The sequence below is a fragment of the Pollicipes pollicipes genome, unplaced genomic scaffold (genome assembly GCF_011947565.3).
Source record: "Pollicipes pollicipes isolate AB1234 unplaced genomic scaffold, Ppol_2.1 Scaffold_7231;HRSCAF=8579_pilon_pilon_pilon, whole genome shotgun sequence".
In the NCBI taxonomy this organism is placed as follows: Eukaryota; Metazoa; Arthropoda; class Thecostraca; order Pollicipedomorpha; family Pollicipedidae; genus Pollicipes; species Pollicipes pollicipes.
This window is the reverse complement of record NW_023597034.1, coordinates 11,525,112-11,551,701: the sequence shown is the minus strand read 5'-3', so window position 1 is coordinate 11,551,701 and position 26,590 is coordinate 11,525,112. Positions and strand designations below refer to the sequence as shown.

Genomic DNA, 26,590 nt, shown 5'->3' with positions numbered 1-26,590 from the left:
ATCAAATGCAGAATTGCATGGAACGCAAGCATGAAGTCCTTCCAGCCTTGCAGCGTGCCCTAGAGGTCTTTATATGGGTCTGTCGCCTTTGGCACGACATCACGTTTAGAGTGCGGTGAGCCTGCCTAAAGGCGCGGAGGGTGACCCGCGAAATATGGCGCGCAAACACGGCCCCAGATCGATTGCCAAGCTACGGCGCTGACAGGTGGCAGCTGGCGAGCAGGGGGAGGTAGTGGAGGGGAGGGGGAGGGGGCACCAACACCTCCTGCAAACCGGAACTTGCCGCGCTCGGCCTCCCCTAACGTCGTCCTGACGGCCGGAGCCACCGCCAAACGGCGCAGTGCGCGAGTCAGTCGTCGCCCGTCTCCCTCCCTCGCCACGCGAGTGCCTGCCGTAATCGGACAAAAGCGTCACCGGGCCGGGCCAGGCGCAGCGAAGCCGGACCAGGCGCAGCGCGGCCGGGACAGGCGCAGCGCGGCCGGGACAGGCGCAACGAAGCCGGACCAGGCGCAGCACGGCCGGGACAGGCGCAGCGAAGCCAGACCAGGCGCAGCGAAACCGGACCACGCGCAGCGAAGCCGGACCAGGCGAACCGAAACCGGACCAGGCGCAGCGAAGCCGGACCACGCGCTTTGCAACCGTGCCAGGCGCTTCCCAGCCGGACCAAACGCCTCGCAGGTGGACGGAGTGCTTTGCAGTCACGCAAGACATCGTCAGGCCAGATTGGCCATGTTTCGCCTCCGTGATGGCTCTGGCAGAACAGTGGGTGAGAGAATGGGTGGGAGTCTAGAGGGGCGCCGGTCAGCGCCAGGGGTTGTGATCATCTCTGCGGCTGTGGCTGCGGCAAGGTCGCGTGCAACGGATGGCTGCTCCACTAAGTGGGTATTCGGGTTGGGCAAGAGGGTCACTTATCGCACAGCTCGGCCAGCAGCGTCACATGGTCTGTGACACGCCGCTAAGTCACCGGCGATTGATTTCTGAGTAGCCCGCAGGCCGGCCTGAGCTGAACGACAAGCGTGATGGATACGGGACTGCCCATCATATTCCTCTTAAGCGCATCAACAGTGTACAGTATGTGATAGGTTAACTCGCTAAGGCGCGCTCTGAGACAGACACACGGCGCATTTACATGTGAATGTCTGGGTGGTTGTGACTGAGTTTCAACCTACTCACAGCGTGTTTATAATCGACTAAGTTGCTGTTGGTTCGTGCTCAGTTTAGACGGCTGTAAGCTGAGAAGTAGATAAATCACGGTATATATATATATATATATATATATATATATATATATATATACACTGCCCAGACTAAAAAGCAAGAACCAAGTCGTAAGTTCGGTCCAGGTAGAAGCCATGGAGCTATTGGACGGCGTTCAGGAGCTGGTGTAAGCTGTTTAAAGCATAATGTGGCTGAGAAGTATGAGTTCATGAGCCAACTATGAGCAGACCAGTCTGTGATTGTGCAATAGTCAAAGGCTGTCTGCGAGCTGTCTCGAGGCCCCGCCGAGCACGATTTGGCGTTGCAGGTTACATGCTACTGGTCTCGCTGCTGTGCATCATCGCCATTTTCGTGCTGACGCGGGACGCGTTCGGCTTGCGCCACGTGCAGCTGTTCTCGCCCAACGCCCTGAGGTGAGGGTCGCAGCGGCAGCAGAGTGTCCACGTGTTTCCTCCATATCAACCTGTTCGTTGCAAAATCACCCGTAATTCCGTCACAAAATCGTTTTCAGGGTCTCAGGCACGACAATGATCACTCAAAAAAAATATTTTTTTGAGTGATTGAGAGCCATAAACACCTGTTTAAAGTTCCGATTGGTTGTATATCAAATGAGGCAATCTCGTCACGTAAGTTCCGGTTAACTGTTCGTTAAATGACGTTATCTCGTCATCAGGCACGCAGCCGGAGCCCAGCCAAGGGGTGGGACACAGAATTGACAGAAAGCACCCTGATCGTGGAAGGGCTTCGCCCCGAACAAAATTCGCCGGATGAAGGCCATTTGTGAATATAGGCGTGCAACTAATTGATATTCTTCCATTTTTTTGCTTCTATAACTGGAATAGAAGCCAGAAGCTACCACGATATAAATTCTGACCAAATTTTATGGTTAATGAACTAAAGAAAGAAGCTTCGTCAGAATTTTTATCTGGTCTTCACGGAGTTATTAGGGACCCCACGCATGTCAATTGTGGATACAAATGGGTGAACAACATGTATTAACTTGGCCAAGCCATATTTGTCTGGACATGTTCATCACCCACAATCGAATAGTGATGCTAATTATATGCCTAATTTTGAATTCGCATGCTCGCAAATCTTGGTAACAAAAACCTCGACGCCAGGCCTTACAGGCTTCATAGGCTGCGTTGCGTCTGCCCTTTGGTGTTAATTGCAGTGGCCAACGTCTTTCGGTTTTACGGAAACTGTAACTCAGACCATCGCTGTCCTTGCTCTCGAGATTTCGGACGCAAAGACTCAAATCTTTTCATGCCAGGTGTTCCACCTATCGATTCTGCAAAAGAATGACTGTTGTCAGATAAACATGGGATGGCCTTGTTCGTTTTTCAACTCATTTTAAACCACTCTATTCCACACAAATGAGACCCCTTGTTTCCTTCAGGACAAAGGGGCGTCGTGAGTGGAACATTAGCGCCACATTTTTGTTCAGGCCAGGAGCTGGAGGGCTATTCCGTTTCACCGCGGGGTGTCTTCCGGCTGTCATGTTGGGGACACGGGACGGGGTCTCCTGGTCGGTCTGGAGGCCCTTAGGGGGATACATCACATCACGTGGGTCTTTTCCCAGACGCGGGGGGCCTTCTGACCCGCACAGTTGGCCTCAGATCGACACAAGAATTCTCGTTGACCCAACAACATCCCTGATTGCCGCAGGTGGTTCAAGGATTGGCGCATGGACTCGGCTTAGCAAGCTCATTCTGGAATTAGGTCGGAGGGCACGCTGTTCAAGATTGGGGGCCGTACTGGGAAGGGGCCGTTCCATTGTCCCATCGTGGACACTCATCATAAGTTAGAATGTTTCGTTTTATTGTCAAAGAGCCCCAACTAACGCAGGAGGTCCTCTGTCACCCGGGGTCAGATCCTCATTCTTGTTTGGCAAATGATCTTCTAACCAACTCAAGGCTACTTGTTAACACTGAACATCCTGTTGGGCAACGAGCCCCCGAACGATAGAGGAGCCCTGCATTGTTCCAGGGGCTCGACCAATGCAAATCACGGGCCCTGCCTTGTACCTGCTTAGGAAATAGGCCGCCAGAGCTCAGACCGGCACGGAGCCGACTGCTCCGTGTTGCTGATCTCTGGCCAAAAGAAAGGAACGATGTATATCAGTGGCCCAAAATCGGTACAAGAAAACCTTTAACTGTCATTTTAAATCACGGCTCTACGGGCGGGGGTCCTTAATGTGACCTGCAGCCAGTCCTTTGGGCCCCTCAGCCTTCCAACCAGGCCTTTGACCTTTCGTTCCGAGGGGGCCTTCAGCCCATCTTCGGACCTCCTGAAACAAAGCCTGTGACCGACTCAGGGTCACTGGCCGACACATGACGCCCTGTTAGGCAATGTGGATGCCTGGCCGACGAAGGGTCCCAACCATTGTTTCAGGGACCCAGACTAATGCAAGTCGTGACCCACAGCCCTCCTCCTGCTTGGGAAATGGGGCCCCAGGGTTCAGACTGAGAGGGAACCAACTGTTCGATGTTCGTCGTCTCCTGCCGACCGAGACACCCCCGATTGTCTTGGAGGGTCCTCAAAAGGTGCAAGAGGACCTCTGACTGATATTTCAGATCACGGCCCCATGGCCCGCGATCCTGTATGTGACCTGCATCCAGTCCTTCGGGCCCTTATGCCCTCCAGCTGAGCCCCAGGTCGCCGGGCCGCCCAGACCCTCTTCGGGCCTCATCGAACATCGTGAACCGGACCCCGGACCCCTCTTCATCCTCATCCCTTGTTCGGCTCGGGGCCCTTTATGGACACAGGACCCTCTTTTGTTACTTTGGCACCTGACAAGGTACAGGGACCCTAACCAGTATAAATCGCTGGCCCCGGCTTTGTATCTGGTAGAGAAGTGCCCCTCAGGCCCATACTGACACGGAGCTGACTGTGCGATACTGGTGATGCCTGACCGACAAATGGGCCATATCGACTCAGGGGGTCCCTAGTAAGCGCAAAGGGCCCTCTGACTGTCATTTGGGAGTCCGTCTCCTCAAGCCGGGGCCCTTTAATAAGACCCAGACCAGCCATTCGTGCTATCAGACCCTCCGATCGAGCCCCTGATCGTCGGACCCAGCGGGCCCTACGGGCTGTTCAGGCCTCCTTGAACACTGCCTCTGGTCCACTCGGAACCCTTGCCAACACAGGGCCCCCTATTAGGCATTGTGGGCTTCCACTCAGAAACCCTGGAACCCCTACCAATGTCAATCGCTGGCTCCTGCCATGTCCCTGCTTGTGCGATGGGTCCTTAGGCCCGTGCCGACATGGAGCCGACTGTGGGTTATTGGTGGTGTCTGACCGATATACAGGCCTTTACCAATTCAGGGGGCTCCTGATCAACGAGCCCTCTGGATGACATTGGATGACATTGAAGTGCCCGGACCTGCGGGTGGGCTCCTGAATACCACCTCCGGCCGGCCTTTCGGGCCCTTCGGGCACTCAAATCGGGCCCTTAATTGTGGGTCCCGAGGTGCCCAAAGGCCCCTCACAACCTAAGGGGGAAGGGGGGAAGGGGTGGGGACGTGCCCCAGCCTGTGCTATTGTCCGTCGTGTGAAGGATGTCTTCCTCTTAAGTACTGACTGTGGCTGGTGGATTGGACACAAATGCTACTTACCCTGTTCTATATTCATACCGCATCCGCTATTACTCATGACATCGTATTCGATTCCCAAGACCATGTCAGGACTCTTAGCAGCATTTGTGTTTGCAATGACGGACAAAGTGTGATGATGTTGGCATAAACAAATTGCAGATCACACGGGCGTCAGAACAGCCATGTCAACCCAGCTGTACATGACCCACGCGGGGAGCTCAAACACAAGAGGGTCGATGCAGGTAATTGATGGCGCCAGCTCAGGCAACGTCGCTGTATCAACAGAAGCCAACTGTTTACCCACCATCCTGCGCTGTACAGCCGTACAGGTTCTCTCCTAAGGCAGCACTTGTGCCTGTGTCACTTACCTCCATTTGTTTGGTGGCACGCAAGCGCAAAATATCACTTATCATCACTTAGCATATGACATCAACGTGGCGAAGTCTTGCTCTTGCATCACATCTCAAGGCGTGTATTAGCGCGCCTTCCGAGTCTGGGACCATTCAGGCGCCAGCCGGACTGCAGCCGAGCTGCCAGGTGACCGCCACAGGGCGACGCAGTGGACTCGTACGCCGGCCGTGTTGACAGGCAGCTTCATCGAGGTGGTGGTGCCGGGAGACACGGACTCGCTGGCCGGCACGGTGGCCACGGTGAACTCGGTGCTACGCCACACCAACCACTCGGTCTGGTTCCACCTGGTGGTGCCGGAGTCAGCCGTCGCCCATCTCAGGTGCGACGGCATGGCGAAGGATGACACGGGGGTGCCGGGAGGCATTGACGGAGGTTGACACCGCTATTGTCATGCCGAAGTCTGTCGTTTACTGGTTCGGAGGTGAATGGATCGTTAATGAAGATCTGTCGTTGGCATGCTCTGCATGTTCTGTGAGTTCCAAGCATCTAAGCTCGTATATTCGATGCAATGCGTTAGATAGACTGCATGTGTTTTCCGGCTGCTCTTGATATTATAATGCTGTCAGTAGTCACATATTATTCCTCGCAAACAAATATTCAAGCAACTACTCGCGGGACCGATGCTTCATACCGGAATTTTTATCCCTTACAGAGTCATCATGCAACCAGCTCACGTTGCCGATGCAGAAACCAATCCTGTCATTTACAGCGACGCAATAAACTTGCTGTGTTGCAGAGCTTGGCTCAGAGAGATCCCGAACGACCGTCTTCGATACCAGATTCTGGTATTCCCCGAGGATCTGCTAAAGCTGACAGACCATGACGTCTCCTCCTCTGCTAGGTCTTCCCTTGCCGACATTCTGTTGCCCAGCTCAGTCACAGGAAAGTTATCTACCTTAATAATGACGTCATCGTTCAAGGTCAGTGCATTTTGTATCTTCCATACACACACACACACACCACACCACACCACACACACACACCACACACACACACCACACACACACACACACACACACACCCACACACACACACACCACAACACACTGCACACTGCACACTGCACACTGCACACTGCACACTTCACACTGCACACTGCACACTACAACACTACGCTCCTCTCTCTCTCTCTCTCTCTCTCTCCTCTCTCTCTCTCTCTCTCTCTCTCTCTCTCTCTCTCTCTCTCTCTCTCTATATATATATATATATATATATATATATATATATATATATATATATATATAATGATGAAGCCATGCATCTTTGAGATGCTTTCTTAGGCAACACAACAGTTCAGTGAGCAAATTAAGTTGACCTAATGTCAGGTATAAAGGTCACACCAAGGTGAAAAACAACCTATTTTGTTACTCTATTTGTTGCTATTTGTTTTTTTTACTTTTTTATTTACTACTCTATTTGTTACTGTTTATATATATATATATATATATATATATATATATATATATATATATATATATACTAGAGTAGCAAATAGTAACTAGTAACAAATAGAGTAGTAAATAAAAAAGTAAAAAAAACAAATAGTAACAAATAGAGTAACAAAATAGGTTGTTTTTCACCTTGGTGTGACCTTTATACCTGACATTAGGTCAATTTAATTTGCTCACTGAACTGCTGTGTTGCCTAAGAAAGCATCTCAAAGATGTATGGCTTCATCTAACACTCCGCTCGTTGGGTCAGATTGAAGGATGCCCTAGAAATTGCCTTCGCCGAGACCATGATCTGATTTTGACCTGCCATAGGGTAAGCGATCTTACAAGGCACATCTAAATTTTTAACGCCAACGATTCGCTATTTAATCATCTACAGCTATGCAAAATTTGGCCCGGATACGCCGTGCCGTTCGGAAACCATTTTGGAAAAACCTTCAGGGAGGGGGTTAAATTTGACCCCCCACACGAGCGCGTGTTAAACGTGAGGCCCCGGCAAATTCCGAGAGTGGAAGAAAATTCCTGTTGTGATTGGGCTATGTCCTTAATCTAAGTCAGGTGCGCCTGCTTTCCTAGCAGCAGCACTTACCCTGCCATTTGTTCAGGGGCAGTGTACGACTGAGCGTTTCGGTTATGTCCATGATGTTGAAAATTGCAGTGATGAAAGAGACTTTCGGTGAAAGGCTGACTGCTGATGACGCTACTGGGCATGTACTTAATGACCGTTTTGTCATATGGTATCGCATTACGCTACTGGCGACAATTTTTCTCCAAAACTTTCGTCGGCGACAAAAAGTACACTTTTACCACCCCTGACAGTGTTGCCAAGTTAATCCACTGTGCATGGACACTGTGTATCGACGATCTTGCTCGGTCACGAAGGCTGTGGACAATCTGCGCGATCATCCCTGTGCTGGCGTGATCTGCATAATTCATGTCTTTTATCTCGGTAACGCCAACATCAATTTACTGCGTTCTGATGGCCCCTGCGTGCGCCGTGAAGTGGTACCTTTCAGTTGCAGGATGTTCGCGGTGTGGTAAACAATTACCCCGCTTATAAGGATGTTCACGGTGTGGTAAACAATCACCCCGCTTATAATATCACCAACCTGTAAACCAATCAGACCAGTCTTTCTCATGAAGATTTCAGCAACGACATTACACGAAGATAATATTTAAATATAAAAAAATAGTTTTATCTTTCAAAAAGTTATTTACGTTCCCAAGGCGACGTCAGCAAAGGTGATTTGTGAGTCTGTAAATGTTCCAGCTGGGCGGCGTGCAGCTCCGCGCTCGCGTCGCTCGACCACACACCTTCCCATCTCGACGCCGTGCTGGTCATTATTTGACGTACAAGCACCTCCGCACGTCCGGCTCTCATGATACATCGTGCAGTTGGCGCAGCGTGTGGATGAAGGGCAGTGGCATCAGAGGTTTCTGTTGCCCAGGCAGTGGGCCGGCCTGCTCTCATGATACACCGTGCAGGTGGCGCAGCGTGTGGATGGAGGGCATGGCATCAGAGGTTTCCGCTGCCCAGGCAGTGGGCCGGCCTGCTCTCATGATACACCGCGCAGGTGGCGCAGCGTGTGGATGGAGGGCATGGCATCAGAGGTTTCTGCTGCCCAGGCAGTGGGCCGGCCTGCTCTCATGATAAATCGTGCAGGTGATGCAGCGTGTGGAGGGCATGGCGTCAGAGGCTTCTGCTGCCCAGGCAGTCGGCCGGCCTGCTCTCAAGTGACGTGTGCCGGCGTATTTCAGCGGACATTGCCGGCCTGCTGGCCGTGCCCGTGCTGCCGCACACGTTCGGGGCGTTTCTGATCGACACCCACTCGGCGTCCAAGCACGCCGATCCGGCAGACAAGCCGCTCTACGCGCTTCACGTCAACATGATGAACCGGTACGGCTGTCAGTGCCAGAGCAATGTGGTCGTTGGGCTGGCGTTAGTGCTGCCACTTTTGAGCCCGCAAACCCGCAAGATGCAGGCTTAAAAAATCCATACAGCTTTTAGCGGGCATTGCTCACCACATCGTGGGTATTGGCGGATACTATGTATATATATATATATATATATATATATATATATATAATCTTTGCATTTGTGTTTTCACAACCGAAATTTATGTACAATTAGCTAGCATTTCTTGGAGATAAATGTCAATGGAGAAGAGGTTACTTGTTTTCATGTACATAATAACATAGAGAAGTAGCATTTTGTCATGGATATTCACAGCAATATCACGGATGCCATTTCATGAACGTATAATCCATGACATGCTGTTGCCTCAAAAATGAACTACCATGGCTCAATTAATGTTAAACCGTCCGTCGGAGCAGTCAGTTAACAATTCATAATGAGATGATAAAATCTTAACACCACCAAAGCAATTCTGTGATAACCCCACATCAGTGGCATATTCTGCCATGCCATCTTCCTGTTCAGTTAGTGGGTTCCAGCCCCAGCCCTCAGCTAGTTTAAGTTGAGCCATTTATCCCTCCACAGCCCACCCTATAACTAATACAAAATAATTACACTTCTGGATTTTGCACACCATTTGCCAAGTAGATCACAGGCCACATAGAACACAGGTCACATGTAAACACTCAATGTCTTGTATGCCCATCTGATGGATGCAACTACACAGGACATGTTCAAATATCGATCACCACCCAATGCCTCGAATAGATTGAAAGCATGACTCTCCACTACAACTCTAATACAAAAGTAAAATGCATAACAGCAAAGCATTCCACTTCCCTGCAGCTCAAACTTCATCTGCAAATTACGCAAGTTTGCATAGCAATACAAGCATTGCTTTCTGCTATATGCGCACTTTGATTTGGTATTTAGCCAGGAGAAAAATCGCAAAATATTCCGATTTCCTTACGATCTCAGTGTTCCAAGCAAAGTTTCAAACTAAGCGCATTCAAGGACGAAATCGGCGCTGAAGGTTAGTCGTTAGCTGTTCGAGAGGCTCGGATGCGCAAGATGGCCTTTCATGACCTACTTACGTGGTCGTGAAAAAGGTCGTATTCTTCTACAAGACGAAGATTAGAGGGGTTTTTGCTATTAAGGGTTAGGGAGGGGGGGGGGGGGGCTCGCAGATTAAGCGTCATTTTGTCTAGAAGAGATAATTGCAGCTGGCTTTAGTGGAGAAATTTGCAGTTCCAAATGTATGTACCACGCATAGATCATAGATAGCTAGTTGGATATAATGCATCGCATTCAGCCTTGATATTTGCATTCTTATACTGGTTGGAGCTGTTTTATTTATTGCATCTCAGGATATAGACTGCTGGTTTCTTTTGAAGAGCCTTTTGAAGGACCCAAGAGCATTTTGTCCTCAGCAAAGATAATTTATACCTGGGACCAAGCTGATCGCGTATGTTGATTCTTGATCAGTCTCCCCAAAATGAATCCTAGTCCCATATCTTGAAACGCGTATAATTTAATAATTCCGTTTAATGCTAAGCTAAGGCGTTAGTCATAGCCCTACTCTTCGAAGAAAAACCGGGAGAATGAGAGATAAGTGTACTAAAATTTCTGTAACATGTTTTCATTGAAATTAATATGTCTAGTAACTTCAAACTTGCCTGCCAATCCTACTTGATTTTTCAGCTTTTTTGAAACAACAAGCCACAGTTTTTACAGGTCACCAATATTTGGGGATTAAACAAGGGGCAATTGCAAGCCATTACTACGATACAGCGCATAACTATGAGCTAGAAGACACGAAAAATACGTGCACATGCAAATGAATTTATGTTAACAGGCATCACACCACACGCTTCTTTAGAACATGCAAGCGATTTGAAGTAAACGGGGATCACAAATCACGCATAAATTATGCATACGAACTACTTTAATGAAACAGTTATCGCGCATCTCGCGTCAGACATCACTCATACATGTCAACGATTTTAAGTTACCAGGCATCACACAGCAATGCATTTAGCGCATTCGCATAATCGGCCACAATGAGCCCTGTACGTTAAGGTCTGATCGCCGACCTTTTATAAGAATAGATTCACTCGTTTTCTCATCTGAATGGTCCCGTACTCTGCAGATGACTGCTAGCTTTAAAAGTGGTATAGGGTCCATACCTCCCTGGATTTCAGCCCGAGCGTGTTTTGTCAAAAATGACCATCGAAAGAGGTATTCCCCATGTTATTTTTAACACCATACAATGTGCCTTGCAGCCACAAAAAAAAACTGTGTGAAAAACATGGGAGAGACATAGTCTTCGTCAGGAAATCCATGCACCCTTTTCGTTTGAGATGTAACGAACACATAGGATGAATACCAAATATGAGTTCTATGGAATTGATAGAAGATCTCTTGCCGTTAGCAATGACGACATGAAAGAAGGGACGAACATGATTTAACGTGACTTACAGCTTCTTATTTTGGCAGTGAAATATTATGACGTTGGGCGAGTGTACCTTGAATGAAAAAAACACAATGTTGGCTGGACAATGTAGGGTTTTTTGGGACACCTGTTTTGTGGGGCGGATGCAAACCTTCAAAAATGGGTGCGGGGTGGACGTGGGTATTCCAGATAAAAACGAGCAGCTTTATTTGGCATGCACGCGTAATGCAGTTGCATGCATGTCTGGTTTTGGAAACAGCGCTGTATTCTATTTTAGTCCATTGCTGTCACCTTGAACATGATGAAATTACTGCAGACGACGTACAGAATGCCAGAGTGCATGCTAATATTCGCGCGTTGGAATGCTTCGTGTGCTTGCATTATCTTATCGCATGCACGGTCCGACGTCGACTGCCAGGACTAAGCGTTGTCGCTTTACCTCCCTAAGTGCACGTTTTCCTGCCGCGAGTCAATTTTGCTTCCAAATCATGGCGCGTTTCTGCATGCCAGAGTTCTTGCTGCTATGCCTCATATAACCGTAATTTATATCCCAGGAATCAAATTGCGCTTACTTCTAAATTGCTTCACTTTACTTGCGCTAAAATTACCATCACCAATTCAGGGTTATTGCGGATTTATGAAACCTCGTAGAATCTGTATGGGGCCATAACTAGTTAATTCAACCATTAACAGTGGTAATAATTAACGTTTCGTGCCACTTACGACGACTGCACAGGTGTCCTTTCCCTTCCCACCTGCACGATCTCCCTCTTATCTGTCTTGCCGGAACAGCTGCCCATGTTTCTTTGACTATAAACCAGCGTATCATCATCTACCAACGTGCGCTGGATGTGCATACCGAGCAAATATAACATCGCGAAAAATCCTCAAATTATGTTCTGTTTATGGTATATCCTTACATGTTCTCAGTGCGTAACTGAAATACAACGCATCGCGAATCTGATCTTGAAAAGCCAATGCGTTATTGTATTGCAAATTGCAAATGACTGCATCTATTGCAAATGACGGCAAATAAACGGCGTTCACGGTCAAAAATCGCCGCGGGAATATCACTCCTGGGATGATTTGGAGACAAACTTCAGAATGTTTTGCGCCTCCCAGAATTAAACAAAACAAATACAAAAATGCTACGTTTTGCTGAAAACAGCTTGGGGGCATGACCTGTGAAATACCGGTTTGAAGCCGTTTTCTTAATTTATTGGAAAGGCCCCAACTGCATACACTCTGGCGAATAGATAGTAAAAGATAGCTCGGCGCCGCAGTACATCGAGTGTGGCTCCATCAGCACTGGCCCGCCCACCACGGACACAATACAGAATAGAGCGGAATAGGGAATGGTCACAACACGGTGTATCATTACCGCTTCTACGGACCCCTCACATTTTGTCATTCTTTCGCATAAAGAGGACGGGTAACTATCATTTTTTCACAAACCGTTGTTCCCTAACCAAAGGTTGGATTAGAAACAACCCATCTCTATCTCTTTCTCTCTCTCTCTGTCTCTCTCTGTCTCTCTCTCTCTCTCTCTCTCTCTCTCTCTCTCTCTCTCTCTCTCTCTCTCTCTCTCTCTCCTCTCTCTCTCTCTCATCTCTCTCTCTCTCTCTCTCTCTCTCTCTCTCTCTCCCTCTCTCTCTCTCTCTCTCTCTCTCTCGTCCTCTCTCTCTCTCTCTCTCTTTCTCTCTATCTTCCTATCTCTCTCTCTCCATCTCTCTCTTTCTCTCTCTCTCCCTCTCTTTCTGTCTCTGTCTCTGTGTGTGTGTGTGTGTGTGTGCGTGTGCGTGCGTGCGTGCGTGCGTGCGCGCGTGCGCGTGTGCGTGCGTACGTACATGTGTGCGCGTGTCTCTGTGTGCGTGTACGTGCAAGTGTTAGGGGTGTTGATACCGGTGCGGATGTGCATGTGGATGTGCGTGTGCATGTGGACGTGGTTGTGAGTTTTTGTATGAGGTGTTTGTGTGGTTGTTTATGTGAGTGCAGGGGGCAGCCAGGGCCTTGGCAATAGGGGGCACAGCGTTCACAAGGAGTCCCCAGGTAGTGAAAGAGACACTCAACAAATCCGTGAAGATGGCCATGTGTTAATGATGACATGTTTTTCTTTATTGTTGTTTTCATTTTTCTTTTTTTACTTGAATAGAAGCCAGAAGCTACCGTGCTATCAATTTGGCCTAAACTTTGTGACAAATCGATTGAAGAAATCATACGCTACACGATTGCACTGATTGAATGGTCAGCGCTGTTCCTTTTTGAAATGATCCATTGGACCTTTTCTAAACCGATAAAGCTCAGAAACTTTACCAGAAGTGGGGCTCCGCCCGATGGAAATCGCTGGCTCCGGCTTTGTCCCTGCCTGGGACATCGACCTTCGGGCTCATGCCGACGCGACGCTGACTGTGAGCTGCTGATGGCGTCCGACCGACACATCGGCCCTTATCGACTCAGGGCCTCCTGATCCAGTGCGCAGAAGCGTCTGACTGGCATTGCAGTGCCCTAAATGCGGTCTCCGGCTGGCCTTTCGGGCCCTCGAATCGGGTCCTTCATCGTGGGTCCCGAAGGACCCGAAGGGGGGGGGGGACGTGCCCCATGGGCCCCCTGCCTGCGCCACTGTGTGGGTGTGGATATAGTTGGCTGTGTGGGTATGAGTATGTTTGCGGGTGTGAATGTCAGTGAGTGGGTGCGCACGCGTGCGTGCAACATGCATGCTGGCGCGCGCGCTCGCGCGTGAGTGCGCGATTTTCGCGAGGTTCGTGAGGCAGCGAGGCAGCGCGAGGTTCGTGCTGAGTATGTGACGACTGCCCTTTAAACCACGCGGCCCCCCGAACAGCAGCATTGATTGTCGTTTGACGGCGTGTCCCATTACCCGTGACCTGTGACCTATGCCACATGACCTGTGATCCGCGACCTGTGACCTGTGGTACTTGACCTGTGACCCGTTAATTATCACCCGTGACCTATCACGCGTGACCTGTAACCTGTGACCCGTGACCCGACCTCGGGTTGCCAGCTTTGTGCGCCGCCGAAAGGTGAAGGGCTGGCGCAGCACGTTCAGCGGCGCCGCATTCGTCGCCGACATCGCGTACTGGCGCGCCATGCACGCCCATCGACAGCTCGTCGCCTGGCTGAAAATCAACAGAAGGTAAATACGGCTGCTTTGGTGGTGGTGGACCGGGAGCGGCCCGAGCAGCGCTCAAATGATTGGCGTCGCCAAGTTTGGTGTGAGGGGCAAGTATGAATTTCCGGTAAAAAACGACAAGTACTAGGGGTGGTTCACGACGTAAACACCGTTTTAGGATCCGTTAGACTAGCAGAGGTGTGAACTTACTTTAGGCTTTACAACCTTCCTATAATAGATAAGGTGTATTGACATGCTTATCTCATTGCCATTCCACTTTTACCAATATTGAGCATCTTGATCCGTTTTGCTGTTTAGGTGGCATTTCGTGTCTCCATACGAAAGTGAATCATATGCCTATACGCGTAAGGGACAGGCTAGAGCATCTAAAAAGAGAAATGTCTGTAATGTTCTCCAGGACATGCAATCTCTTATTCACACTGCCATGCGTTAATCATTCGTTCATGATCCAACGTAGAGGGGCCGGTATGTCTTCTGTTCAGGTGTGGCAGAAGGCATGATGAACATAAGCCTTTGATTATCTATGATTTTAAAGCACTACTGGCAAATATTTCTTTGCTTTTTGTGATGTTGTACCTAGTTACACCGCGTCGCAGTTGTCTTAGGTAACTAATGCTGCCAATCATGCAGACAGCCCATATACGGTCCGGCGGCCGGTGCCACAGCCACGCACGCCGCCATGCTCCTGGTGTTCTACGGCCGAGTGTCACCTCTGCCCCCCGGATGGCACCTGAAAGGCCTCGGTCAGTCCCTCCACATTCTGCGTCTCCCCGTCAATATCAGATACATGCAGAGGTCTGTTTTACTGTATGATCTGATCTTATCAAAGCTATCACCCGTGAAAAAGTAACTGTTTTCAGCGGTAAAAAAGAGAATTCATGGGGGAATAGCTCCCTAACAATCCTTATACTGTTCGTGCACCGTATTGCTAATACTGGTGTTTTGCTGCTGTATTTTTGTGGGTGAGCTTAACTCGTCTGACCTCAGGATTGCACGAAAGTGCTTCGTTCTCTGAGGAGTTCGTGCGTGGCAGCAAGCTGATTCACTGGAGCGGGCGCCTGAAGCCTTGGATGCCTCATGCACCGTTCAGAAAGCTGTGGCTCCAGACCAGCGTTCCCGACCCACTGAGGAAACACACCGCATAACAGATGGCGCTACAACACCTAAGGTATGCTATATAGATGGCGAAAATATCGCCACTCAGTCGTCATCTACGTGAGACGCTGCGATCCCTTCCCAACCGGAGGACTGCAGCAGGGGCGGGAGCAGACGCACATAGTACCCTCAGGGGAACACGACTCCCTGAAAAATGTGGCATGTAGAAGTATGCACGTGATTAGGTGTCGACCAATAAAATGGCAGGTGGGCGCATACAAGTCGGTCTATTGCGATGCTGTTGTAGGTCAGGCTAGAAATTTGGGGCTTTTTAGCCGTGCATTTATCATGAAATCTGCGTATGCCTCCAGACTGCATCACCACATTATCCATACCACAGACAGTCTTTGAAAATTAAACCAACTGATGTCTTCATGATGTTCACAGAAGGAATGGGAGGTGAGATTGTTGCCAATGGCTAGGGGCGGCGCCACCAAGTTTTTACAGATGGTGAGGGTTCAGGTCGTTAAGGCGTTGCGGTGACTGAACAAAAATGGTCAACGAGAAAGTCATCAATCATCCAGACCAATTGGCCATATCATGTATCAGTGTATAAACGTGTGTCTGTGTGGTGGCAAAAGCTTTGCAGAGTGTTTTTTCATGCATTTTCACCTCGCAGCTGCACTTTGGCTTTGGGCGTCCGATTCCAGAAGTGACTGGCTTGCATATGGAAACATAAGAACAGAGAGAAAACGAGGTTATTAATTACGATGACGATAATAATGACACGCTGATTGAGGATCACAGAGTTCACATACTACTTACAGGTATGCACCATCACCGTTTATGGTGCGGCCCTAAGCGCAACTAAACGTTCTCTTACGAAATGTCTTTCGACTGACAAAAGTGACTACATCATGAGCTGGGGTTATCAAAGATGGAACAAGGTCACTGACCTTAACTGAACGTGTGAAATTTTGCTTAGAACTGTTGCCTAGGTTCTAGGGGTACTTTGGAGACCAATCTGAAATTTTACCTTGTTTGACCTTATTTGACCCGAAGATGATAATCTAGGAACCTCAAACTTTGACCTGAGAGAGTTCACGTGCAGGTCAACACACTCTATGAATTTGGTGTCTCTAGTTCTCTTAGTTCCTGAGATCTCACGGGGGGGGGGGGCAAATTGACCTCCCCCACCTGAGCGAAAGGTATCCAACGAGCCACCCGGGCACGTGTTTATCCAAGCTAATGCGAACACGTAGCACACTGCTGCTGCGTTGACCCTCCTCTGCGTCATCGTAAATCAAAGCAAGTTTTCAGCCCCTGTCGCACGCTGAAATTGCATTCAGCTGTGGCTGAACTGGCCGGCAGATCCTCAAGCATGGGAAAACAATCAAGCTTGACGACTTCACGGACGAGCTACAAATTCCAGTGCGTTGTTTCTTACTTTGCCGAGGGCAAAGCGGGGGGGGGGGGGGGGCTGTACTTGCCCCTTTCACAAATGGAAAAAGGACGGTTTCCCCTCGACCGTCTGTTGATGCTGCCCCTGGTCGTCTCCGCAGGATTGGCAAACGGGCGGTTTCCCTTGACCGTCTGTTGATGCTGCCCCTGGTCGTCTCCGCAGGGCTGGCATACGCAGCTTCTGCGCGACTTATAATAAGAATGCTAAGGGCTTGAAAAGAAAGAAGAGATGAATTAAATGGAGCCACTTCAGCTTACATGAGTGACATATTACAACGCAATGGACTGAAAACAAAACCAATATCAAGTTGTATGTTTTCATGTGTAGTACGGGCTAAAGATCCGTGCCCACTCGGTGAGGGACCGTTGCGAAACATACAACAAATTCTAGCGTTTCATATAACTCGAACAACATAGTTCCCATGACATTTTTAGACACGTAGCCAAAATCTTCCTCACGGGTCCAAATGCCAAATGTTCTTCCGAAATCATGCGAGTTTTTGGCCACATTCCAACGAAATCGCCCAATGTCTAGCGTTAATTTTCCGCGGGATCATGCTCTCAGCGGGCCATGTTCCCCTTGGCCCCAGCCCTGGCTGAGTTCCACAATTTCCTGATTTGTTTGTTTGCACATCGTCCGCAATTGTAAAGGTCATACTAGGTCAGGTTATTGACATAGGCTACCCTTCTACGTTAATTATCGATTAGCTAATAACTCTTATTGTATCTGAATTTATTCATTTAACGACCGCAAATTACTCTGTTAAAGAAGTTGTGGGAATCGAGAGAAATATAGAGTATTTCGAATGTGCTTGATTGACAGTGACACACAAAACTCGGCCCCAGTCACTTAGTGGCAATACATGCTCTCACGTTGGTTCAGGTCAGGCCAGTCAGGCCAGCCGCCACCGGAACACTGGCTGAAAGCCATTCGGATTGAAAACATATGGTCATAAAGCGCTGTATGATCAAAAGCCAGTAGATGCACATGCAACACGTCACCAGACGCTTCTGCAATATTCACAAATCTCTCCATACCTAAACATGTTATGAGGTTTGCAATCTTTAGACTTTGACCTCAGACTGACCTCGGCGAGCAAACTAACTCGCCTGGACATTCGAAATTTTCGTCGAGTACAAAACGAAAAACAATACAAATGTTGTGGTAGCTCTGTCCCCCCTTGAGCGACGGACTTTCATCCCATACCGAGCCCAGCTGAGACCGTGCCTTCATTTAAAATCGATTATTCACACCAAACTTGTGAAAAGGCGATTGTTTAAATATGTTGTGGTGCTGCATTAAAATATTGTTATAGCAGCAAAACTCATCAGATTTTTCCACAGACCACCATTCTTGGTCCCTGGAGACCGGCAATTGATAAAGAAAATATTATGTAACGGCGCTATAATGCAGGGCACCTATACACAACATGCTTCCGGACGCGCAATGAACAACAAAGATACGCGATGCTGTAGGACCGTATCTACTTGCATTCCAAAGCTACTGCAAAAACAAGACGGTGAAAACATAATAACACGTGGTGGTCATTGATGGAGAGCGTACGAAAATAGCAGTGGTACCTTGAGAATTAGGGATGTTGTATGGTGGTGCGCATGTTACAGCGAAATAACCGTCTTGAGCTTACCCTCTTAAAGTGTCCAAGATGCACAGGTTTCAGACGCATGATTAGCCAGTCACCTCCTAATCTGGTTTAATTCTGGGCCGGAAGACATTAGATGCACTCGGTCAGTAGATGGGAACATTGCTGAGCGGTCTTTTGGAGTCTGTACACAGTACGCAGAGCAGTCTTTTGGAATACTTTGGAGTCTTTTAGAGTCGTGAGATAGTCTTGAGTCGGTATTTGTAGCATCGTACTAGTATCAGTAGCAATGTAGACCTACCGATGTCAGGGAGCTTCAGTATGGTGGTAAACAATGGAAATATGGGTCTCATAGTGAAGATCTGTGCGAGTAAGACCGAGTCTTACGGCGAGTGGCTGCTCTTCAACGTGATGGAAAGGGCGCGGTCTTTGCCTGCTTGCACCGTCACACCGGGATGGCTGGAAATCGGAAGGCCTATGCAGCTGCAAGGCGAGTGGAGAGCGCCCTCGCCCCCGTTACGCTGGAGCGCCGCTCTCAGGCTTCAAGCCGCTGCTGTCTGCTTGTCTGAAGGGTAACTGGCAAACATTTTTGGACCAGGTTAGCGTTTACTCACAGGGGAATGCCAGAAATGAATTCCGTGCATTCAAGTGTGGGCGAGATGGGCGACTGGGCTGCACGAGGTGGGTGACTGTGACAGGATGGGCGACCAGGCTTCACGACGTGGGCGACTGTGACAGGGTGGGCGACCAGGCTTCACGACGTGGGCGACTGTGACAGGGTAGGCGACTGGGCTTCACGACGTGGGTGACTGTGACAGGGTGGGCGAGTGGGCTTCACGACGTGGGCGACTGTGACAGGGTGGGCGACTGGGCTTCACGACGTGGGCGACTGTTACAAGGTGGGCGAGTGGGCTTCCTCTCACCGGGATAACAGAAGAGAGGAATTCAGCCTTTGTTGTCTCCGTATCGGTCATACCTACGGAACGCACGATTTTCTCCTGTCTGGAGGTCAGGGGCCAACGCGCCCTCGTTACGATCACCCGCTATCAGTTGCCCACACACTTGTCCAGTGTGCCAGACCGCAGCCAAGCGCCAACGTTGCTTTGGCACGCGGCGCAGACTGGAGCTACGCTCGCTCGTTGGTGGGAGCCCGATCGCTGACGGGAAGTGTGCGATAGAGTTAATGAAGGAAAATTGTTTCAGAATCATATTGGTTCTCGTCAGTTTGGTAGCCCTCGGCAGTGACACTGGAAATTCCACGCACTGAAGAATCTATCTGTGATGATTTGCTACACTTACTGCGTGATGTGCATGCGCATTCTCTACATGCAGTGATAGTCATACGAGTAATACTTAACACAGCTAAAGGCGCAAAATAACCAAGGCAGTCGAGGCGTTCCTAAGCCCAAATGTCATCAATCTGTACGAATAATATACTTTTTCCTGCAAGAACATTGGTAGGCTAGGAGAACTGTTCCCTTCCATCCACGATGGAGGGGAAAGTGTCCTTCCCTTTCCCCCGTCCTCCTCCACCTCCGGTGACACTGTCCTCTCAATAGAACAACAATTCCTCACCAGTGACTTCTTGGCAATGGCACAACCAGTGTTTTCTTAAGGGGAGGGGTGGCTATTACCGTTTATGCCGATTTTTAACTTTTTTTGGGAGTCCATCTTTGGCGAAAACGGTAAATTTGAGGCTAAGAGAGAGGCAGGTCTTCCCCACCCCAACCCTCTTGGCTTCACCCCCTTCTTGGAGTCAACGCCAGTCTGAATGATATGACACCGTGATGCGACACATCACAATATGATGCAGCACTGTCATCCGCTCAATATCAAAACTAATTTCGAAATGGAAATGCAACATTCTGATAGACTCTCAATCTTTGTCTCTACCTCTGTCTCTTTCTTGTCTGTCGTCTGTCTGTCTGTCGTCTGTCTGTCTGTCTGTCTGTCTGTCTGTCTGTCTGTCTGTCGCCTGTCGGCCTGTCTGTCTGTCTGTCTGTCTGTCTGTCTGTCTGTCTGCTGTCTGTCTGTCTGTCTGTCTGTCTGTCCGTCTGTCTGACACATTGTGTTTGTCAATGACAGTGCGCTGAATTCTTGCATCCAAAGGGCATCGGACACGCCACGCTTCATATACCTGATGTATCGTCTTAAATGCGAGTCATTGCGGCCCTCTAGGTATCGCTGTGGTCGCGGAATTCAGTTTCAGCATTCGTTAATAATTCTGACGAATTATTATTAGGTTTGCTATTATAATAAATGCACATTCTTCATGACAGTGAGCTGCATTCTCGCATCCACAAGGCGTCGGACATGCCGGGCCTCATACGCGTGATGCATTGCCTTTAATGCGAGTCATTGCAGTACTCTATATATCGTTGGAGTCGTGGAATTCAGCCTCAGCATTCGTAAACACATTCTTGAGGAGGTTACAGCATGCCAACTTTAAGGAAATTGGCCAACAGCCCGCTTGACATTACGCATCTATGCTAGCATCTTACTTTACATGGTTCTTACACGCTCCGCATATCTCTCTTGTCCTCTCCATTTTTTTACCTCCTCTCTCTTCCTCTTGCCCTCAGGTCGCAGTCTCTTTCAGGCGCTTACATTGCTTATTCCAATATCAGATGTTATCAGCCAACCGTTAAGTACGATCTTCCCATCTACAAGACTAGATCAACATGCCGCCAAATCAGCAGGTACTATGACGTCGTCAGTGATCAGCTGGTACTATGGCGTCATCAGTGGTCTTCTCAGCAATCAGTCACGTCTAGACTAGATCAACATGCCGCCGAATCAGCTGGTACCATGGCGCCGTCAGTGATCTTCTCAGCCATCAGTCACGTCTAGCAGCGACCGATCCATCGTCAAGATCGTGACGCCGCCTATTTTCTGCAACTGGCCCTTTGTTCGTGGAATGAACTCCCGACGCCCCGCGCCTGTGGAGCTGCCGGTCTGCTCCGAAAAGCCGCCGCCCGTCTTCAAGGTCAGACGCCGGGCCGGCTGTGTGGGACGGCGGAGCGGGGGCGGCACCGCGCCCGTTTCGTGCTCGGGTCGGGCAGGCGCCGTGTGCGCCGCCTCACGTCTGGCCGTCGCCGCCGCCGGCGGCCGCCGCGCCGCGTCAGGCGGACCTTGAGCGCCAGCCTTCGCCGCCGCTTTCTTGGGCGATCTGACGGCCGATTTCGGTTTTCCGCGACATGCAATGCTAGACGACGACTGCGGGCGGTGCGCTGTCGCCCGCGCCGCCTCGGCAGCGGCCTGAGCGGCTCCACGCTCGCAGGCCGGGCAGCCGCGCGCGGTGCCGTGTAGCCTTACCAAGTGCGTCCTGTAATAGGTAGGGCGTGCGTATTGGGGCGGTAGCCGTCCCCTGTGTGAGTAGAATGCCGTTTGTTTCCCACTCCTGGCACGCCAGGGTATGCAGCACGGCGCGGTGTCCGACATGGTTTGACCAGTTCTATGAACAGCGCAAATGCCAGATCAGATAGCCAGCCATTCGTGTATTTGGTCCAGGCCCACAGCGCACAACCGTTAGTCCAGGAGGTCACGCAGGTGGTTACAATTAGTTAAATAAACGGTTTAAGGGCAGTCTCGACCTCTAACCGTATGGCATCAACATGCACTACTGCTTTGACCGAAGGCGTGGCCACGTTTAACCCCACGCAGTGGTACACAGAACAGGCACGCCAGGCAGCTTTTCGCAGGCCTTACAGCATACCCACAAATTTGCGTATCTCTTCAACTGCCAAGACCTCAGACTTCCTGCCCCCGACGACGCCCTTGGCAGTGACGCACAAAGCTATACCGTGCTCTCTCAGCATAACGCCAAGGTCGATTATGCGCTAGAGACTGGACGCCAGGGTCGCGCCAATAAAACATCGGGTCTGCATCCTGGGAGCCCCACGCACGTGCGGAGGAACTAGCGGCTGGCAGTCCACCTGGCAGCCCTTCGCGTAGAAGCGTGACCGAGCGGCGGCGGTGCTTCGGGTGCGCTCTCGTGAGAGCAGCGGGCGCAGGCCGTCAGCCGTGCCCCAAGACAACACCGGGTGCCGCAGCCCGACACCAGCCTCTGCCTCCGCTGACATGACACCAGCCTCTGCCTCCGCTGACATGACACCAGCCTCTGCCTCCGCTGACATGACACCAGCCTCTGCCTCCGCTGACATGACACCAGCCTCTGCCTCCGCTGACATGACACCAGCCTCTGCCTCCGCTGACATGACACCAGCCTCTGCCTCCGCTGACATGACACCACCGGCCGCCTCCGCCTCCGCCAACGTAACACCGTTGGGCGCGCCGTCCGCTACGATCACATTAATATCACTATATCACATCACTATTTTCTACGCTGGTACGTAATGCCTCCTGAAGACTGGGCGGACGGGGCGTCGGTGTGACGTCCTCTACGGCTCCATGGGAACCGGGTCGGTGGATTGGCGTCTGGAACAGCGGAGCGGCCGCATTAGCGGGGAAACCAGGCGCACAGACGGCCTCCGACAACCAGCGGGTCGACAGACGCGCCGAGAGCCGCGTTCAAAGTCCGAGCTGCGAGCCCGCAATCTGCGGCGCGGTCACGAACGGCGGTCGTTGCACCAGGGCTTGCAGCGGCTTGCACAAGTGGGACGCCTGACAACCGGAATCTTCGCTGTTTGAGCACTTCCCGGGCAGGCTGGCACTGAGCAAGGATACATAGCCCAGTGGGAGGCGAAGACTAGTTCCGGTACAGATGTAAGCCGTTCGAATGACATACCAGGGGTACGTGCACTGTTGCAGCACGTGGGGGCCTGCATGGGATTTATGACAGCGTTACACAGAGTGTCGTTTGAACGCTTTTCACCGAGAACAAAAACCGACAGCTGGCTGATCCGTCACCAATTCGCTCTGGTAGTCTCTAAATTACTCTGCGAATAGGTTTAACATGCCATTCTCACAGGCTCCACGGTTTTAATGTTGCAGTTTCGACGCCAGATTACTCACGCACGCAAGGCAGGTTAGCCAAGGTGGGGAAGGGAGGAAACGGTCGCCGACAGAAGACATTCTGTCAAGGGATTACCCACGCACGCATGGTTAGCCAAGGCCGGGAAGGAAGGAGACGGTCGCTGACAAGACATTCTATCATGGGATTACTCACGCACGCACGGTTAGCCAAAGCGGGGAAGGGAGGAGACGGTCGCCGACAGAAGACATTCTATCAAGGGATTACTCACGCACGCATGGTTAGCCGAGGCGGGGAAGGGAGCAGACGGTCGCTGACAACAGCCAGCCGTGTCAAATCGGAGGCCCCACGACCACGACCCCTGCGCAGAACAGTCCGAGCCAGCTGACCGAACCAGACCCGAGCGATCGCTCGCAAGGCGTCCATCAGCGCCGCTCACCTGGTCAGCTGGCCGCGCGCGTCCTGTGTGTGGAAGACGATGATGTTGGAGGTGCGCGAGTCTCGCTTCTCGAGCGGCGGGTGCAGCGAGCTGCCACCCGACGGGCAGCTCTCGACTGGCACGGCGAGCAGGTGACTGCTGCCACGTGACGAGCCGGCGCGCGACAGGCCCGACGCACCGCAGCCCGACGACACGCTGGACGTGCTCGACTGCGCCGAGTCACGCCGCGTCTCCGGGTGCCGAATCCGCTTAAACTGCTCTTGAAATGTCGGGTGCTCGCCGTCCGGCAGTGACGTACGCGGGTAAGAGCTCGTCGACATGGACGAGGCGTTTGACGCCTTGGAGTCGGTGCGCTCCAAAGGGTTTTTGGCGGTCGCTCCCGGCATGTCGAAGCTGGCCTGCGGCACCTCCAGGTGATGGGCGTTACGCTTGAAGCTGAATGACTTGTTGGACTTCTTCGAGTCGTTACGTTTGCTGAGCTTGGCGTGCAATGGGGTTTTCGGAGGGTCCATCTCGAAGGCGACATTGTCGACGCCTCCGCGAGGGTCGGTGCTGCTTCCATCCTTGCCCCGCTTTGAAAGACGTCTGAAATCCAGGAGCACCGTGAGAACAGACCCTCATTGCCTGCAAAATTTGTTCCAGGGCGCCGCGAACAAGGAAAAATCGTCCACATTAGGTCCGCTACAGCAGCAGCAAGCTGTGCAAATTGGTAAAGATTTGCCTGGCGGCAAGCCAACTGACCTTGACGCTGACAGCATTTAGATAAGGTGCTGAGTCTTACCGGATCAATTTCGTCGTGGCCTCGATTCCAGCGGTTATGGGCTCCTCCAGCTTGGGGATCTTGATCGTGCGCCGTTTGCGGGACTCATCCGACTCGACGATGAGAATGTGCCGGTCATACGGCGTGCCGAAATCGACCTCGAGAATGGTTGAGAAGGTGTGCGGGTACACCAGGTCAACCAGTGCCGCCGACAATCCCACCAGCATGCAAATGACCCCTGCGGAAAGAACAACATCACACCCTGTCAAGCGTGGTGAAAGTAATATACACACGATAAGATCGAATGCGAAAAGAAGCTCGTGCCTTTATTCAGACGTAGAACAGGCGTGAGGCGGGCGGGCTGGCGCGCCTTCGGCCGACACCACCAGCCGGCGGGCTGAGTTCGGCCAGGCTCCCACACACCTGCCAGCAGCACCAGGTAGAACTGCCAGCCGAGCGACATGTCCAGCACGGCGTCCTCGAACCGGATGGCCAGCGGCCGGCTCGGCTTGAGGGCGGTGTAGAGGCCGCAAGCAGAGCACATCAGACCGCCCGTGATCACCATCATGTAGGCGCCGTAGCGGGGCACGTTGATTAGCAGCAGGTTCATCAGTAGCCAGGAGGCGAACGCCGTCCTGAAAGACGGGACCGGAACGGTGAGGGCGGCGGCTCGCAACGGGGCAGCACAGAAAACTGTTGGACGGGGCTTGGGAACCGCGAACGAAATTCCAGCCGATTGCAGCATGAAAGGTTCCAGTCATACCCTACTCCGGGGGACGACTCAACACCGATAAAGGAATGCACGGGGTCCAGCCCGTATAGACAGGTGGCTCAAGCTTACGGGGTCCAGGCTGTATGGACAGGTGGCTCAAGCTTACGTCCGGGGAACCAGCATCTCATCAGCGGAAAGCATCTACAAGCCATCCAAGTCACCAAGCAAACTCACTCTTGAACAGTGTATTCAACAGCCGTTGCCTGTGCGACTCAGTCCGGCCAAATGCATATCTTATGTTTCCAGAGGAATTATTACGCAAAATGTGGTGAAATGTTTTTGGGGGTCTTAACAAACCGCTATGCAGAACACATGGGGATTGTGGACGGTTCCCACCATTGCTTCTCGGCAAGTGCTAATGTTAGGAAAACTTAACAGGAAGTTCTCACTTTATCAGCAGAAAGAATAAAGCTGAAATTGCCTGGAACACAAGCTTACCTTAACGGAACAAATCAGAACGAAACAACCTCCCTCTCCAAAGCATTTTTAAACGCCTAAAGTTTCACCAGCGCGCCCTCATGGCAACGATCAATACGGATCTTTCCTCGGTTCGCGGGCCGCAAGGACAATGTTGTCAAGCCCTGCAAGCAGCCGCGGTGAAAACCGTACATTTGACGGAAAGATAAAGTAAGGGTATGCAGACGTCTAAGTACCGGCAGCTTGTACGATCATGACAGTCATGCGCAGCAAGGAGCAGACATTCAGAGCTGTCTCACACATTTTGGAGCCTTTACTCAAATGGAGGTCACTGGCTGAGTCACGCACGGTCCGCGGTTGCCTGCATGCTTCTCAAGGCCGACGGATGCATGGACACACATTCCGGCGCCACCAGCCTGACCGGTGAAGCTGCCTGCCCGCCTGCCGCCGGTGTTGGCCAGGTGGCAGCCGCCGGGGGCGTGTATAGCGCCAGGACAATGGGGTGCGGAGGGTACATCATTGCTACCCAAAGCAGAGACATCAGGGGCGGGGTGGGGGGCACGCTGTCGATAAGTGATATGGACTAATTTACAAGACATCAGTTAATCAGTTAGCAAATTTCATATTGGCCATGAGCCCCGAACCCGAGTACTTCTTTGGTACGGCAGAACCAATCCTAACGGCCCTCATAGAGTCCCACGCGGCTACGCACTGATCCTAACGACCCTCAGAGAGTCCCACGCGGCTACGAACTGATCCTAGCGGCCCTCAGAGAGTCCCACGCGGCTACGAACTGATCCTAACGGCCCTCAGAGAGTCTCACGCGGCTACGCACTGATCCTAACGGCCCTCATAGAGTCCCACGCGGCTACGAACTGCAAATTATCCCATCGCGATTCGCGCGAAAAAAACGCACTTCCT

General features: G+C 51.1%; 2 protein-coding genes across 4 annotated transcripts in view; one reads left to right on the top strand and one right to left on the bottom strand.

Annotated features, from left to right (window-relative positions):
* Nucleotides 1–660: 660 nt before the first annotated feature.
* LOC119109387 (glycosyltransferase 8 domain-containing protein 1) lies at nt 661–21,358 on the top strand. The gene is made up of 11 exons (XM_037233002.1): nt 661–766; nt 1,526–1,631; nt 4,974–5,056; nt 5,403–5,544; nt 5,962–6,066; nt 8,162–8,250; nt 8,435–8,573; nt 14,063–14,194; nt 14,822–14,934; nt 15,179–15,359; nt 20,931–21,358. The coding sequence occupies exons 1-10, from the start codon at nt 730–732 to the stop codon at nt 15,334–15,336; spliced, it is 1,104 nt and encodes a 367-aa protein (XP_037088897.1). The 5' UTR covers nt 661–729; the 3' UTR covers nt 15,337–15,359; nt 20,931–21,358.
* Nucleotides 21,359–21,825: 467 nt separating this feature from the next.
* LOC119109624 (uncharacterized) overlaps nt 21,826–26,590 on the bottom strand; it is a 28,907-nt gene continuing 24,142 nt past the window's right edge. For all 3 annotated transcript variants that reach the window (XM_037233335.1, XM_037233334.1, XM_037233336.1), the window contains exons 7-10: nt 24,904–25,115; nt 24,502–24,718; nt 23,721–24,305; nt 21,826–22,785 (exon numbers count right to left, since the gene is read on the bottom strand). In XM_037233335.1, the coding sequence (XP_037089230.1) occupies nt 22,749–22,785; nt 23,721–24,305; nt 24,502–24,718; nt 24,904–25,115 (1,051 nt within the window). In that variant the 3' untranslated portion in view covers nt 21,826–22,748. The remainder of the gene's footprint in view (nt 22,786–23,720; nt 24,306–24,501; nt 24,719–24,903; nt 25,116–26,590) is intronic.

Coding starts and splice junctions, on each gene's coding strand:
- LOC119109387 (XM_037233002.1), top strand. CDS start 730: ATGTTTCGCCTCCGTGATGGCTCTGGCAGAACAGTGG. Junction 1,632..4,973: donor TTCTCGCCCAACGCCCTGAG/GTGAGGGTCGCA, acceptor AACAAATTGCAG/ATCACACGGGCGTCAGAACA. Junction 8,574..14,062: donor CACGTCAACATGATGAACCG/GTACGGCTGTCA, acceptor TCGGGTTGCCAG/CTTTGTGCGCCGCCGAAAGG.